Source organism: Rhinatrema bivittatum, chromosome 2 (assembly GCF_901001135.1).
Source record: "Rhinatrema bivittatum chromosome 2, aRhiBiv1.1, whole genome shotgun sequence".
Taxonomy (NCBI): Eukaryota; Metazoa; Chordata; class Amphibia; order Gymnophiona; family Rhinatrematidae; genus Rhinatrema; species Rhinatrema bivittatum.
Window position 1 is genome coordinate 332,888,926 of NC_042616.1, and position 17,347 is coordinate 332,906,272.

General features: G+C 42.5%; 1 protein-coding gene across 6 annotated transcripts in view; it reads left to right on the forward strand.

The window, feature by feature from the left end:
- The window catches only part of PDE1C (phosphodiesterase 1C), a 1,569,255-nt gene that overhangs the window by 1,394,275 nt on the left and 157,633 nt on the right, over positions 1 to 17,347 (forward strand). For all 6 annotated transcript variants that reach the window (XM_029589797.1, XM_029589798.1, XM_029589801.1 and 3 more), the window contains 2 exons: positions 1,550 to 1,855; positions 7,411 to 7,491. In XM_029589797.1, coding sequence (XP_029445657.1) covers positions 1,550 to 1,855; positions 7,411 to 7,491 — 387 coding nt within the window. The remainder of the gene's footprint in view (positions 1 to 1,549; positions 1,856 to 7,410; positions 7,492 to 17,347) is intronic.

The following is a 17,347-nucleotide window of genomic DNA, read 5'->3' on the forward strand; positions in this document are numbered from 1 at the left end:
GTGATCAGGACCTACCACACAGGTGTAGGCAGGAAGTACATAGCAAGAGCAGCTGAGTAGTGACCAGGGACAGGCTACAGAGGTGGGTGCAGAGGACCAACAGAAAGGCCAAGTGCAGGATGGTGGAGCCTGGAAGACAGGATAAGGAGGAGGGGGAGGGGGAGGGAGGAAGGGTATGGAGTGGGGAGAGGGTGAAGGAGGAGTACACAGGTAGGGGAGGAAAGTACCACAGCCAATTACTGGCAAATAGACAAGAGGCAACAGTCAATAACCACTACTAAGGCAGCGATTAGGGACTTTTGCTTAACCCAAGATGAGCCTAATTTCATCCATATTAGTGCCAACATAAAGCTTAATGCAGCTGCCTTAACCTTAATGTGCCCATGTTATCCTATTGAACCTTTTGTGAGTAGGTCACTCAGTCTTGTTGTGTTCAGGTATAATTGAAGAGGAATAACTGACCAGACTTATGTATATAACTTTAGCTGGAGAGTGCTCATTGCTCAATATGTGCACTCACCAGATAAAGTATAGCACCGCCCCTGGAACACTTCCATTGATGCCCCATTTTGTACACACTGGAAGTAAGTTTCAAAGGGATAAGCAGGGGTCACACAAGTAAAATTAGCATCTATGCACATAAGTATCATGTATGCAGAAATATACTATTTTATAAACTGCAGGAGTATGCATGTATTTGCAGGTTCACACAGAACAGGGCTGGTTTAGGGGCATTCCAGGGTGGGGTTCAGAAGTATGCACATACATTACCAAATGTGTCCATACAATTTTATACTGACTAATTGACTTGCGTAATTGAAATTGCACTTGTCTTTTGACTGTAGTTTTTGGGTTGGACGTCTAGGTGAACTGGTCAAGGTGAAGGTCTGGGTGAACTAATGGACATATTGGTAAACTGATGATTCCAAGTACATGCACAAGTGAGCATTTTTCATAAGCGGAATATGTGTATACTTTCCAAAATACCTGTCTCCATGTTTAATAGTGGGTTATTATCTCTGTATTTTTCTAAAATGGGTAGGGAAATTTTGTGTGTTTCTGCTTTGCATGTGCATGTATTTTTGGGGCATAAATATCTGGCATTTTTTAAATTGTGTGGCTCCCACCACACAGTTTATAAAATATTAGCATAAATCTCCTTGTGCCCCCTTTATGCATACAAATAGTGTACTTTGGACAGATTCAAAACTGGGACTCACAATGAGTTGTGCACCCAAGATTTATGCAGTTGGAGTGGGGAGGGAAAGTATACAAATCTTACTTTTTGTGTGGGTAACTCCAAAAGTTACTTGCTCAAAACCTTTGACTATCTACATTGTAGCCTTTATTATGTAGGTCACTTTAGAACAAAATGTTGTTATATAAAGCTAAAGATATACATAGCTCTTGATAGAAAGACCAGTTCGTCTTTCTGTTTCACTAATACTCTGGAATTCATAAAAATAATTGTATTCTCGGCAATGCAATATCAGGTTTTCTTATTATTTTTTATTTTAATTTCTTTGTCTTTTTTTTATGTTGGTAATAGAAAGTGAAGAAAAAGCTAAAAGAGAAGCAGAAGAAAATGCAAATCAAGGAGAAGAGGGCTCCAAAACTGAAGCATCAGAAGAAAAAAAGCAAACCGAGGAAGCCACAGCAACCAAACTAGAGACTAGCAAAGAACCAAATTCTGGAGAAAACAAAAATACAGAATCTAGCAAATCTGGTCTCAATAGTACGCGGCTACCCAACTTAAACAGACATGAAGACTCACAAGGAGAGAACAAATTTAGAAAGGAGAAAGTGACAGATTCTGGTCAAGATCAGGCAGAGGACAAGCCACTTGTGCACAATGGTGAGTCTTCCTGGAATTTTCAAACACTGGGGCCGATGCAATAAATTTTGTGGAAAGCAGGACGCATGGGGGGGGGGGTGCCATGCAATATGCAAATTAGGGGGTTGTGCTAGCAAGGAGGCGCTAAGGTTGCTTGTGCGACCTTAGCGTCTCCTTGCTAACGCGACCCCGCGGCAGCTGCCGGTTATGAAGACCGATGCCGGTAAACTCTGTGTCCGTTTTCATAAACGACCGTCTGCCAGTAATGAAAACAGATGAAAACGGACGCCGAGTTTACCGGCATCGGTCTTAATAACTCGGCGGTCTGCCGAGGTTTGTTTTTTTTTATTGAAGAAGTACCAAAAAGCAGTTTTTTCTGCTTTTCTGTACTTCTTCTACGTGTGCTCAGCTATTAACGCCAGTTCCAGGCAGGCGTTAATATCTGAGCGATAAATGTGTGTCTGAGACGTACATTTATTTTTTTGAATGTGGAGTGAATGAATAATAGCCTCATTCGCATGTATTTGCATGTGATGAGCGCTAACTCATTCACTCTACTTCGGATGCGTGTTAAATAGGTGCTAATCCACCTATTGCATTAGGGGGTGGATTAGTGCCTATTTAACCCACATCTGACAGCGGGTTAAACAGTGCGCTCGTGTGAGTGCACTGTATTGCATCGGCCCCATTATCAGTATCCGTTTATATTTTGATTTCAATTGTTAAATAGCTCTCCGTTCTCGGTCCCTGGTTAGATTAAATTCTAGTTAAAATGTTAAGTAAGAGAGGAATTTTCATTTTCATTTGGTCCATATTTGCCTACTCACATTGCCTCTCACAATGCTCCTGCTACTTTCAGGTCTTGTGTTTTCAGTCAGCTGGTCTTAATTGAAAAACTATTACCTGTTTTTCTCTAACTTATCATCAAAGACCACACAGGAATAAAGCCTTTTGCATTTTGAACATGGGCTTTTTTTTTTGTTTTCCATATTCCTCTCTATCTCGAGATATTTTCAAGACTTCTGATTTTAGCTGGACTCTAAGTGAATCTGTGTACAGAATGATATATGTGTGGTACCTACTCCAAGGTCTACCTGGGCACAGGGAAGATCCTGAGCCTGCACAGGGTTCTTCTTGCACAGGTGGGAAAGAGGCAGTCTTTCAAGGCCCTTTGGGGTTTTTCCATTTCTGGAGTTCATCTCAATCCATCATCCAGCAAGGCAGAAAAAGACCATATTCCACAAATCGATGTCATCCCAAAAATATTAATAAAGTTATTTAGTGGTCAATCTAATAGCACTCATCACATGCAAATATATGTGAATGAGCTATTAGGCATTCACTTCTGATGCAAAAAAGAAATGTGCATCTCAGACGCACATTTAACTGTCAACTATTAACGCCTGCCTGGAGCAGACATTAATACCTGTGCGCATCAAAAAAAAGTACAGAAAAGCAGAAAACACTGCTTTTCTGTACTGCCTCCTTCTTAATATCATTGTGATATTAAGTAGGATGAAAAATAAAAGAAACAAAAGTAAAAAAAAAAATAAAAATTGACACTCAGACCGACATCGGTTTTCGGGACTACCCTTTGCTGGTAAGGAAAACCGACGCAGAGTCTATCGGCGTTGGTTTTCGTGGTGGCCATCTGCCAGTAAGGAAAACCAATGCCGATAAACTACCTACAGGCTGAGTGGCTCTGCAGCAACACCCAGTCCTCTATCCCTGTTCTCCTTGTTGAAATTCCATTCTCTCCTCTTTCTTAACAAGGGCATAATGGAAATGGAATTTGCTACTGGGTATTTTGATATCATAATAAACTTTATTAATACTGTACCAGCACCTACCAGTACCACTCTAATACTGAATGAGTGTGACTGTCACGCACACTCAAGGTCACAGACTGAGTTCACTTCAATGCTTAGCAAACATCATGCCAGCTTATCAAGAAGAGTTAGTGGTTTCCTAGTGGTACAAACTAAGGGCCTCATTTTCTAAAGTATCGCAGGCATGTAATACTTTAGAAAACTGTGCTAATGGGGGGCGGGGGTCGAAGCGGGGGGGCGGTCCTGCGCTAGCCGGCAGTGATCACACCGCCGCGGTGCGATCGCTGCCGGTTTCACACCCAATAGTGCCACCATAGAAGGTGTAGCTATTGGGCGCGAAGTAGGATGCGAAAAGGCCCTTACCTTTTTGTCGTCTGCGGTGTCTTCGCAGAGTCGGCGCCGGTGAAGCCCCGACTCCTCCTCTTCCGGGACCGACTCCGCCCCAATTTCGGTAGCGCAGGCTAAATCTCTATCTTTCTAGGGAAATCTCTTTCAGTGGGTGCATAAATGTCTGTCATACATAAACACACACACACACACACACACACACATACATATATATATATATATGTATGTGTGTGTGTGTGTGTGTATTCACCGATAACTGACTACATTTGCACAAATACAAAAGAACTATTATAGAATAAACTGAGAATGCTGGCAAAGATGTGCTTTTCTTCACTTTAGTCTGTCTGCGGATAACCAATGCATTCAGAACATTAAAATCATCCATTGTACCTGAAGACTGGAGGGTGGCCAATTTAACCCCAATATTTAAAAAGGGCTCCAGGGGCGATCTGAGAAACTAGAGACCGGTTAGCCTGACTTCAGTGCTGGGAAAAATAGTGGAAATTATTCTAAAGATCAAAATCACAGAGGATATAGTAAATTATGATTTAGTGGAACACAGTCAGCTTGGATTTACCCAAGGCAAGTCTTGCCTAAGAAATCTGCTACATTTTTTGAAGGGATAACAAACATGTAGATAAAGGTGAACCGGTAAATGTAGTGTATTTGGATTTTCAGAAGGCGTTTGACAAAGTTCCTCATGAGAGGCTTCTAAGGAAACAAAAAAGTCATGGGATAGGAGGTGGTGTCTTTTCGTGGATTACAAACTGGTTAATAGACAGGAAACAGAGAGTAGGGTTAAATGGTCAATTTTCTCAGTGGAAAAGGATAAACAGTGGAATGCCTCTGTACTTGGACCAGTGTTTTTCAATATATTTATAAATGATCTGGAAAGGAATACGACAAGTGAAGTAAAAAAATTTGCAGATGATACAAAATTATTCAGAGTAGTTAAATCACGAGTGGATTGTGATAAATTGCAGGAGGACCCTGAGAGACTGGAAGATTGGGCATCCAAATGGTAGAAGAAATTTAATGTGGATAAGTTCAAGGTGATGCATATAGAGAAAAATAATCTATGCTGTAGTTGCATGTTGTTAGGTAGAGATGTGAATCGTGTGATCGATCGTCTTAACGATCGATTTTGGCTGGGGGGGAGGGAAACTTATCGTCGCGGTTTGTGTTTTTTTTTTTTTTTAATCGTAAATTGGGGGAGGACGGGAAAACCGGCACACTAAAACAACCCTAAAACCCACCCCGACCCTTTAAAATAAATCCCCCCACCCTCCCGAACCCCCCCAAAATGTTTTAAATTACCTGGGGTCCAGTGGAGGGGTCCCGGTGTGATCTTCCACTCTCGGGCCACGGCTGCATTAATAGAAATGGCGCCGGCGCTACCTTTGCCCTGTCATATGACAGGGCAAAGGTAGCGCCGGCGCTATTTTGGTTCCTGTCCCCCGACGTCACGAGCGCAGGAGATCGCTCCCGGACCCCCGCCGGACCCCCAGGGACTTTTGGCCAGCTTGGGGGGGCCTCCTGACCCCCACAAGACTTGCCAAAAGTCCAGCAGGGGTTCGGGAGCGACCTCATGCATTAGGGCCGTATTGCAAAATGGCGCCGGCCGTATTCCCGTATTGCAAAATGGTGCCGGCGTATGGCCGATTTATCGTGAAAAATCGTTAATCAGGTTAATCATGCCCGCACAATTTTTAAAGATGGCACCGGCCATCCAGTGCTCCTACCATGTGACAGGGGCCGGCCAATGGCACGGATACCCTGTCACATGGTAAGGGCAAAGGGCCATCGGCGCCATTTTTATTAGCGCAGCCAACGGCCCGAGAGCGGGAGATAGCTCCCCGCGCTCCCACTGGACCACCAGGCAATTTTAAAACATTTTGGGGGGGGGGGGGGGGGGGGGGGGGGAGGCTAAGGGGTCAGTTTTAAAGGGGCGGGGTGGGTTTTTTGTTTATCGGATCGGGCGCAGCCGATAAACAAAAAACCAATTGGGCCGGATGATAAAAATTATAAGATTTGAATCGGAACTGGAACCGAAGATTCCAATTCCGATTCACATCTCTATTTCTTTCTGCTATGCACAGGCTGGACTGTAGCTTGGGGGCCATGTCAGGGCTCATTCTTTTAGAGCCATGGCAGCTTCAGTGGCCCACTTGGGAGCAGTCGCTGTGGATGAAATCTTCAGGGCTGCGACATGGAGTTCCCTCCACACCTTTGCCTCGCATTACTGTCTGGTCAGGGAAGGCCAGTTGACACAATTTCGGCCAATCCGTCCTCTGGAATCTTTTTCAGCTGTGAAACCCAACTCTTCCTGCCTCAGACCCATTGTTCAGGTTCAAGCTGATACCCTCTTTTAGATCAGCACCAGTGTTGTTTTGTCCATGGTTCTATTGTTGTTTGGGAGCAGCCTGTAGCTTGGGATTGACCCATATGTGAGGACTTCCATCCTGCTTGTCTTAGGAGAAAGCAAAATTGCTTACCTGTAACAGGTGTTCTCCTAGGACAGCAGGATGTTAGTCCTCAGGAAACTTGCCAGCCACCCCATGGAGTTAGGTTTCTGTTCAGTTTGTTATTTTATTTTTTTGTAATTCTATATTACAAGACTGAAGAGGGACCCTATGTGGACTCATGGATAGTGGCATGCTGGGCATACTCAGTGTGCCTAGTCAAAGTTCTAGAAACTTTGACAAAAGTTTTCCTTGCCGGGCTCCATCTGATGATGTCACCCTTATGTGAGGACTAACATCTTGCTGTCCTTGGAGAACACCTGTTACAGGTAAGCAGCTCTGCTTTACAATCTGCATGGGCCTAGGACACCAGAAGCTTGTGCTGTAGTACCGGTGTGACATTTTAAAAACATCTCATGGGCCAGAAGCCATGTATGCCAAATCATGAAAGTGAGGCATTTTTCCTCCACTGATAGTCACTTTCAAAATCCTTGGAGCCATCATTTTCTACTGTAATCTATAAATCAAGTCCAAATATCAGTTATGATACTCATCCAGATATATCTACTGCTGTATCTTGTCATTCTGTAAAATAGGTGGCAGAGTGCTACCTACTGGCTTGGGAAATCAATACCAGCCAACTTGAGAAAGAGTTTTCAGGATGCTTCCTTCCTCATAGGATCCCTTCTGCTGCTGCTTCATCTCATCTCTTTAATCTTTGGCTTGCAGATGCAGGATTTTCATCCTGCAGACAGGACTGTTATATTACTATTGTCTTTAACAATGCATATGATTATAACCCATGTAAATGCCAGTTTTTCCTTAGGTAATAAAGGATTTTTTTCCCATTTTTAAGCGAGTTCTATTTTTACCTATTAATGTTCCATTTCCTGTAAGACTTGTAATAAAAATAGTTTATTTGCTTCTTCTGTTTTAGGTGAATTGAAAGATGATAATAGTAAGAAGATAGATCTCAAAGAGCAGCCCAGTCTTCAGAATGAAACAAAGAAAGTAGACGGTAAGAATGTAGTGTCTATTACAAATTCTTTTTCTGCCTTCACAAAATACAGTCCATGAAAGTTCATTGCATCAATATAAATAAATATAGCAACCGACACATAATAATGTGAGTTATTGGTTATGATGCTAGAAATAGATATTTTGAGTCACCAAATATGAGTCATTGTTTTGAAAATTCTTTCTTTCCCATATGCTTTATTATGTCATATTGAAGCTAAATGGAAACAATATTCAGCTGTGATGTGAGAAATAATGTGAATCCTTACTGTAGAGTCCCCCTGCTGGTAAAATGCTGTACATGAAAGTGTTCCATGGCATTACTTATTTTTCTCATTAATCTGATTGCTTGTAATAAATCCTTCTTGGCTAGTAGTGTAACATAGAAGGCTCAGACTAGAGATTCCAGTTCATTTCATCTCCTCACACCTGGTTGTGTGACTTTGAGCAAGCCCCTCCTTTTGCCTATGCCCAGCCTTTGATTACAGGTTCGGTGAGAGTCGGAACATTGCTCCTATGTGAAAGAGCTTGTACGGTGTTATACAGTTTTTACATAATAAATACTGTAATTTTTATCTGTTCAAAAATCAAATTAAATCTGTTGCTTTCCATGGATGTCCCACTATTGCAATCAAAGATCAAATGAAAATCTCATGACTTGCCTAAGAATTTTAAATTTGGGTTCATTGATGTACCTGTGAAATTAACTACAAATCTTGGACAACTTTATGTCTCAGCTATGTCAGTTGAGTAGCATGGTCATATTTAAGAAAAGAGATATTTTCTGCTTTCTGGGAGCAGCTTTCCAGATTTTAATTTTCTACATTGATGAATGCGGAACAGTGATGGCCATGAGCTTTATAGTGAACTGAAAGATAGATACAGCCTTAGTATAAAATGTATTCAGACCTCTATATCAAATGCTTATGTTTAGAAAGTATTCTGGGGTTATTCATTTTAATTATGGGCATTTTATTTAGAAAGAATAAGCATAGCAGTCCCTGGCAGTCTGGGGAGCAATACTAACATGGCCCTTTTTTAGTCTCCTAGGAGATGGCATGTATATCTTACATGCTTTTATATTGCATATGTGGTGCTTGGTATATTGTACCCTAGTGTGGAGAAAAATATATGATTCTGCGCCTTGTAACGAGTAAAGGGATACAATGCCAGCATTTTCTGAGCTTGAGAAAAGCAGAAAGCAAACTTGATGCTAAAACTATATAGCAGATGATTCTCTTATCCCAGAAAGGCATGGATGTTGACAGTAAAATCAAGGGAAACTGCTGTTCCATCATGAAGGAAAAGATGAAAGAAAAAGACTGTTGCAAGCACCTCAACTTTCTGTTCATTAACTTAGGCCAAAAGGGTAGTGTGGCATATGGTCATAATCCTTGGGCAGTTGTATGCAGGTCGTACGTTCAATGATAAGTCTTTATTGACTCTAATTATTTATTTGTTTGTTTGTTTATTTATTTATTTACTTTAAAACTCTTATATACTACTTAATAAATGAAGGGTAAGTCTAAGCGGTTTACATATTAACATACATAATAAGTCACAGCCTAGTATAAATAAACATAGGCTAAAAATAATTAAAAGCTTAGAAATTTGATGGGAAATAGAAAGAAGGGGAAGGGACAAGGGAAAAAGGAGAGGGGTCGAAGAAAATGGGTAGGGTTGGTTTATGGAGGTTGTTTATAGGCAATGGTAAATAGGTAAGTCTTTGACTGTTTCTTGAAGTCCTTGATGTTAGTAAGAAGTCTGAGGTGATCAGGTAAGGAGTTCCATAGGGAGTGGATGGCAACAGAAAAAGCACGACATCTAGTAAGGTCAAATCTGGCTAGACATACAGTGGAGACTACAAAAAGAGACATGTTTGTGGAGCATAACTGTCTTGAGGGTTGGTAAAGCTGGAAGAGGGCACATTGCCAGATAGCTGAGGGATTGTAAATTAAGTTGTGAAAGAGGCAAATAATTTTTATAGTGTATGCGTAAGAAAATGGGATGCCAATGTAGAGAGTAGAAAACAGGAGTAATATGGTCTCTAATTCTTGATCCAGTGAGAATTTGGGCTGTAGAGTTCTATATTAAGGGCTGGATTTTCAAAGCTCTATGCGCGTAAATCCAGTGGACTTCCACGCGTAGAGGGGGGTTACACATGCCGGGCCTATTTAAAAAAGGCCCGGTGATCAGCTTAAAGCCCCGGGACGCTTGTAAGTCCCGGGGCTTTACTAAAGGGGCGGTCTGTGGGTGGGGATGGAGCGGGGGCAGGGCCAGAGTCTTCTTACATAGTGAATATTGCTGCTGTGTCGGAGGATTGCATGCCGGCAGGCTGCCAGCATGCGTAACTTGTGCCTGCCCAGAGGCAGACGCAAAAGGTAAAACGAAAGTCAGGGGGGGTTAGAGTAGGGCTAGGGATGGGAAGGTCAGGCTAGGGGGAAGGGAACAGGGGAAGGGAGCGCGGCTCGGTGCGCACATGGTGCAGAATTGTGCACCCCCTTGTGCGCGCCAACCCCGATTTTATAAAATGTGCATGCCTGCGTGCACATGTTATAAAATCGGGCAAACATGTGCACGTGCCGGGTAGCACGCGCACGTGTACGCCCGCGCGCACCTTTTAAAATCTACCCCTAACTGTGGAGGACAAAAAGAAGAATCAGGTAAGCCTAAAAGTAAGGGATTTCAATAATCAAGACCAGTAAGTATCAGTGCTTGGAGAGTTAGGCGAAAGTCATTGTAAAATAGCAGAGGTTTTAGACATTTCAAGAGGTGAAGTTTATAGAAAGAGGTTATTTTTTTACCACAGATGAGATATGGTGAGGTCATTTCATTGAGAGGTCAGAGTCAAATATAACACCTAGGTTATATGCCTTGGTGGAAATCACAATGGAATGGTTATCAATGGTAAGATGAGATGGGGAATGACATGAGGAGAAAGGAATCGTGGAGAGATGCAAAATTTCTGTTTTTGAGATATTTAGTTTGAGATGATTGTGTGAGAGCCAAGAGTTAATGGATTTAATACAAAGGGCAAAATGAGATAGTTGTTAGACCAAGAATGGTTGTATGGAATAAAAAACTGTATATCATCTGCATAGATATTGAAGTTTAAGCCTAGACCATCCAACAGATGACAGAGAGGTAAGAGATAGATATTAAAGAGGATAGCAGATAGAGAAGAACATTGGGGAACACCAGAAGCAATGGTATATCAGTCAGAGCTGAGGTGACCAATATTGACTTGTCGAGGGCAATTGGATAGAAAAGAGGAGAACCAATTAAGCACTCTGTCAGTGATACTGATTGACTGCAGTCCTGCAATAAAGATCTAGTGATCTGTGGTATCAAAAGCAGCAGACATATCAAGTAGAACCAGGATATTAGGGATGTGCTATCATTCAGGACGAATTAGGAAAATTAAACGAAATTGCCTAATTCGTCCTGGTTCAGGGATCCTGAAACCTGAACGAATTTTTCCTGAAATTTTGGGAAAAATTTGGTTTCGGGTTAGTGCACGCTAACGAGGAGTTAGCGCGCACTAATGGGAGTTAGTGCGCGCTAACCCGAAATTTGGGTCCCCCCGAATTACAAAGGACCAAATCACGGGAAATATGATATTTCCCACGGCGGGCCAAAAACGAAGCCCAAACCGAAAGCTTCGGGCTGTGCACCTCCCTGCAGGATATAATCAGTATTGGAATCAAATCCATGAAAAAAAATATCAAAAGAAGATAATATAAGAGTTTTGGTACCGTGACCATTACAGAAAGCCATGCTGGTAGGGGTGAAGTATAGAATTGTCAGTGATATAGTTAGAGAGCTGGTATAAAACTACAGATTCAGTAATTTTGGCTAGTGAGGCAAGAGAAACAATAGGATGAAAATTATTAAGATCTGATATATCAGGATTTTTTTTCTTAGGATAGGCAGGATAGATGTGCATTTTAAAGTATCTGGGAAAACCCCAGAATTGAGGGAAAGGTTAACCAGACAAGCCAAGTGGATAGAGAGAAAGTTACGAGAAGCCTGTAAAAGATGGCTGGAGCAAGGGTTAAAAGGCCTACAGGACAGCTTAGATTTAGACAAGATGCGTGAGATGGTAGAGGAATCTATGTCGTGAAAAATAGACCATGTGCTGGAAGCACAATGTAAATTAGGTTTGGGAATCAGTAGGTGAGAAAAGTTATTGGATATGTTAGTAACTTTGGATTTGAAATGTTGGGCAATTGTATTGCAAAAACCATTATCAATAGTGTCAAAAGTAGGGATGTGAATCGTTTTTTGACGATTTAAAAAAATCGTCAGATATTTTTTAAATCATCAAAAATCGTTAAGAGTCGCGATACAATAGAAATTTCCCCCAATTTATCATGAAAAATCGTAAATTGGGGGAGGGGGGAGGACGGGAAAATCGGCACATCAAAACAACCCCTAAACCCACCTCGACCCTATAAAACTAATCCCTTACCTTCCCCCACCTTCCTGAACCCCCCCAAAACTTTTTACGAGTACCTGGTAGTCCAGTGGGGGTGCGAGGACCGATCTCCCACTCTCGGGTCATCGGCGCCATTTTGGCTGCCACTCAAAAATGGCGCCGATGGCCCGATAAAAAAAAAACCCACCCAACCCTTTAAAAATGACCCCTTAGCTTCCCCCACCCTCCCAAGCCCCCCAAAACATTTTAAAATTACCTGGTGGTCCAGTGGTGGTCCCGGGAGTGATCTCCCGTTCTCAAGCCGTCGGCTGCCACTCATAAAGATGGCGCCGATGGCCCTTTGCCCTTACCATGTGACAGGGTACCCTTGCCACTGGCCGGCCCCTGTCACATGGTGGAAGCACTGGCTGGCAGGCACCATCTCCTGCATGGTCGCCAATCCATGAGAGTGGGGTCCTACAGGAAGAAGATGATGTGGGAGAAGGTCCAGTACAGGGTGAATGCAGTTTTTCACTATAACCACAGTGTGAATGAACTGAGCTACATGTGTCAGGACCTCTGACATCTGGTCAAGAGCAAGTAGGCCAGTATGATAGCTGAGGGGCCTCATAGCTAGTCAGCTACACCACAGCAGAATGGTTGATGCTGACTGCTGAGCACTATTTCATAAGCAGCTGTTGGGAGGGGATCAACTGAATGCATATCCCTCAATCTGAATACCAGCAAGGTGAGTATTGTATAAAGGAACCTCAGACATAATGTGTGCATGGAATGATTTTGTATTATACCAATGTTTTACATACCTGATTCTAGTCCTCTGAAGGTCCTGTGCACTTGTGCAGATAGAAAAAGCCAACAAGCACCCTGGGACTCCTGACCTCTCAAGGTTTCTGGTCAGGGTAAAAAGATGAGGATTGTATTAACCATAATACACTTGTAAGCACAGAGACTTTTCCAGATCCTTAATCAAACTTGCCAAAAATGAAAGACACTGTACACTTATGGTATGGGAGAATCATTAATGATTAGATGGTTTGAAAAGGAATGTCTAACTAGGAACCTTTTAGGTATTGTGTTGCCTCAGTATCTGTATTCACACAAAAACAACTAGAACACACATTCTTGTCACCTCCAGACCCACAACACAGGCCAGTGGTCTTTGGGACATGTACCATTTTCACCCTGCGCCCCCCTCTTCTCAGTAGATGACAGATACATTCTTATACTCTAATCACATTCACTCGCTTTACTATCTAGGGTGTAGTGGAAACAGAATCAGACTCTGGTGATCATTCCCTGGCAGCAACCTGCATCTATTGCATCTTACCTTTATAGTACTCATCTGCTTGTTGGACTCTTTCTCTCATCACTCTTCTATACATAATATGCTCTTCTAACATTGATAAGACAGCCTAAGAGATCATTTGAAAAGAAATTTGCCATAGAGGCAAAATCTCATAATAATAACTTTTTAAAATATATACGAAGCTGAAAGCCTGTGAGGGAGTCATTAGATGATTGAGGGGTTCAAAGGGCACTTAGAGAAGATAAGGCCATTTCAGAAAGACTAAATGAATTCTTTGCTTCAGTGTTTACTGATGAGGATGTTGGAAACAATTTTCAAGGGTGACGATTCAGATGAACTGAACCAAATCTTGTTGAATCTGGAAGATGTAGTAGGCCAGATTGACAAACTGAAGAGTAGCAAAGCACCTGGAACAGATAGGATATACCCCAAGTTCTGAACGAACTAAAAAATGAAAATTCAAACCCATTACAAGTAATTTTTAACCTATCATTAAAAATCATATTTTGTACCTGAAGATTGGAAGATGACCAATGTAACCCCAATATTTAAAAACGCCTCCAGAGGTGATCTGGGAAACTACAGACCAGTGAGCCTGACTTCGTGGAAACTATTATAAAGAATAAAATCAGAGAACATATAGAAATAAATGGTTAATAGGACACAACCAGCATTGATTTACCCAAGGGAAGTCTTGCCTCACAAATCTGCATTTTTTTAAAGGGGTGAATAAACACGTGGATGAAGGTGAACCAGTAGATGTAGTGTATTTGGATTTTCAGAAGACGTTTGACCAAGTCACTCATGAGAGGCTTCTAAGAAAACTAAAACGTCATGGGATAGGAGGTGCTATCCTTTTGTGGATTACAAACTGGTGAAAAAGCAGGGAACAGAGAGTAGGATTAAATTGTCTGCTTTCAAAGCGGAAAAAGGTAAATAGTGGAGTGCCTCACAGATCCGGAAAGGGTATAATGAGTGAGGTGATTGAATTTGCAGATGACACAAAATTATTCAGAGTAGTTAAATCACAAGTGGTTGTGATATTTTGCAGGATGATCTTGCGAGACTGGTGGATTGGGCAACCATATGACAGATGAAATATAATGTGGACAAGTGCAAGGGAAAAATAACCCATACTGTAGTTACATGATGATAGGTTCCATATTAGGAGCTACCACCCAGAAATAAGATCGGGGCATCATAGTTGATATTAAATTGAAATCATCAGCTCAATGTGCCATGGCAGTCAAAAAGACAAACAGAATGTTTGGATTTATTAGGAAGGAAATAGCAAATAATATGGAGGATGGTGAGACTGCACCTTAAAGTATATACACATTTCCTTTTTGTAGTGGAGCAGCCTGCTAATAACTCAGATGGCCCAGAACTAAGTGTCCTCCGAAGGGCAAGGCAGTGCTCATGAGTGCTAACTGATAGTTCTGAGGAGGAGGACACAGAGGGAAAAGCGGGATCCACAGAGTTGCAATGACAGCTTGTAATGGAGAAGAAGGAGCAAATCCAGCCAGCAGCTCCTCTTTCACTGAACTTTGATCTTGGGCAGCTCAGAAGAAAATGAGCTAGTCTCTCCTCAAGAAGAGGAGGTACAAGTCAGTTCTATGGAGAGTTGCATCACTGCCTTAAATTCCAGAGTAGTGGAGAAGATTACTGGGCTCAGGCATGAGATGTATGGCCTCCAAGATGCTGTGAAAAAGGTAATACAGGGTCTCCAGGATGTTGTGATGGAGGAGATACAGGACTTGCAGCAGGAGCTATGGGGCATGTGTACTACAATGGAGGTAGTATGGTGAGAGATGCTGGTGAGAATGCTCCTCTGGCTGCTGAAGTCTCCACCAGCTCCCTACTATGTGATACCCCAGTGGATGCAACCACAACCAGCCTTTGCTGCACCACCAGACTGGATGACCTCTCCCCAGGTTGGAGTTCCACTTGCACATTGCTAGCTCCACCTTTTCCTCGACCACTACCCATCAAATGCAACCACCACCTCCTCCCATAACCTTTCAGCATCATTATCCCCATGATGGTACATTACTAAACGAAGATGGTACATTACTAAATGATGGTATAGAAAAGATTTTAAATAAATAAATAAAATGACCAGAGAGAGATGCTCCCACTTCTCCAAGCAAAGGCCCATCACAGCTGCCAGCCCATCTTCTCCACTGCCACTGAGCCCTGCAGTCTCCTCCAGCAGCAATGTCAATGTGCCATTTCCCCCAGATCCCATGCCCTTCAAGGGCTGCATTAGCTATGGCAGCACACTACTGAAGAGAAATGCCAGCACTGGACTATCGAAGGTATCAGATGTTCCCCCACACCGAAAAAGAGGGTGGCCAATGATGCACTAAATTTGTTATATATTATTCATCACATTGAGCACCCATAAAAATTAATACATGTTGACTTTCTAAAATGTCTTTGTATTAGTGTTTTTTTCCTGTATAGCCTGTAATTAGCTCTGGCAATGTATCACCTGCAATTTCTTCTATCTCAGCTGCTCTTGCTCGTCCTCCTCTTTTTCAGCCAATCTCTCTGGTGGAAGTAGGCCTCTATGTTCGGCCAGGTTATATAGCATGTAGCAGAGTAGAAAGATCTCACAGACTTTAGGTGGATTGTAGAGAAGGTATGCCCCTGATCTGTCTAGGAAGTGGACACATGTTTTGAGTAGGCCAGAAGTTCAATTTATGACTGCCCTGGTCTGCCAGTGAGCACTGTTGTAGTGAGCCTTCATAGTGGTCTGTGTATTAGCCATCAAGATCAGGAGCCAGATTTTAAGTAGATATCCTCTGTCACCTATAGGGAAGAAGGAAGAGAAGAACAGATAGATATGCCTTTGGGATGGACAGTGGGGAAATTAACTGAGCAGGATTAGAGCAGTTCTTCTGGGCCAGAGTTGTTGGTCCACCTAGATATGAGGGAGACAATAAGAAGAAATTAGTTGGTGTTTGTTGGTGATAATAATAAGTGCATTCCTCTCTAGAAGCCAACCCTTAGTGATATGGTCTCCCTGAAAGCGATCGTGAATTCCTGACTAAGAGAGGATGTAGGCATCATGAGTGGATCCAAGAAACCTGGGCATGACATCCAAGATGATGTCTTTGGTGTCACAAACCACCTGCATATTCAGGCCAATGCTATACTGTGCACTGGCAATCCAAAACAGAGGTTAGCGCGTCCAAAATGTGCATCCAACCACGTGCATAGGTAATAGCGCTCATCACATGCAAATTCATGTTGATGAGGCTATTAGCGATTCTTTCTTCATGCAAAAAAAAAAAAAAAAGTGCTCCGGAGGCACACATTTTTACTCTCAAAAATTAACATCAGCTCTTGAGGAGCTCAAAAAGTGTGCAGCAAAAATCTGGGGTGCAGCAGACCAGGTGAAGATTTGCCTCTCACAGTTGTGCTGAATCTTACTTAGCAGAGATCAGCTTTCTGCTTCCTGCTCCTACCCCTCTCTTCTCAGAACAGAGGGAAGGGGTGAGGTTCCTTTATTCTAAATTCCAAACCCTCTCTTCCTGTTCTGTGCAGGAAACAGGAGAAAAAAGGTAAGGCTAGAGCACATAGCAAGGAGCAAAGAAAACCCACCCTGTTTCTTAATACAGCCCCTCTGCTGACATTCAGAAACATGAGAAGAGGAGTTGAGCCTGGAGCAGATACAGTAGAGCAAAGAAAGCTGGGTCTTAGAAGTTCTGCTCAGTTGTCCCTTGTCTAGGAGTGGGAGGCTAGTGAAAGCACCAACAGTGCCTAGGGATGGGAAAATCTTAAATCCGTCTCTGACTACTGGCATTGGAACAGCATGGTTTCCTTGTTAAACCTGAACCTGCACAACTTGCTCCTCTGACAGATTCATAAACTAGTCCTGTATACACTCTGTAAGGGGTACTTCCTCCTCCTCTTCTTCTTCATCCACTGTTTTCTCTCTCCCTCCTCAGCCTTTGTGACCTGAGTATCCAAAAGGCCATTAGAGTCATATTGAAAAATGAAACACCATCACTGACTCTCACTCCCTAGTAGGTTCCAGTATATCCTAGTAACATGCACTCCCATCCCCCTGAATAGTCCTGTATATCCCAGTTCCTCCCCCAATCT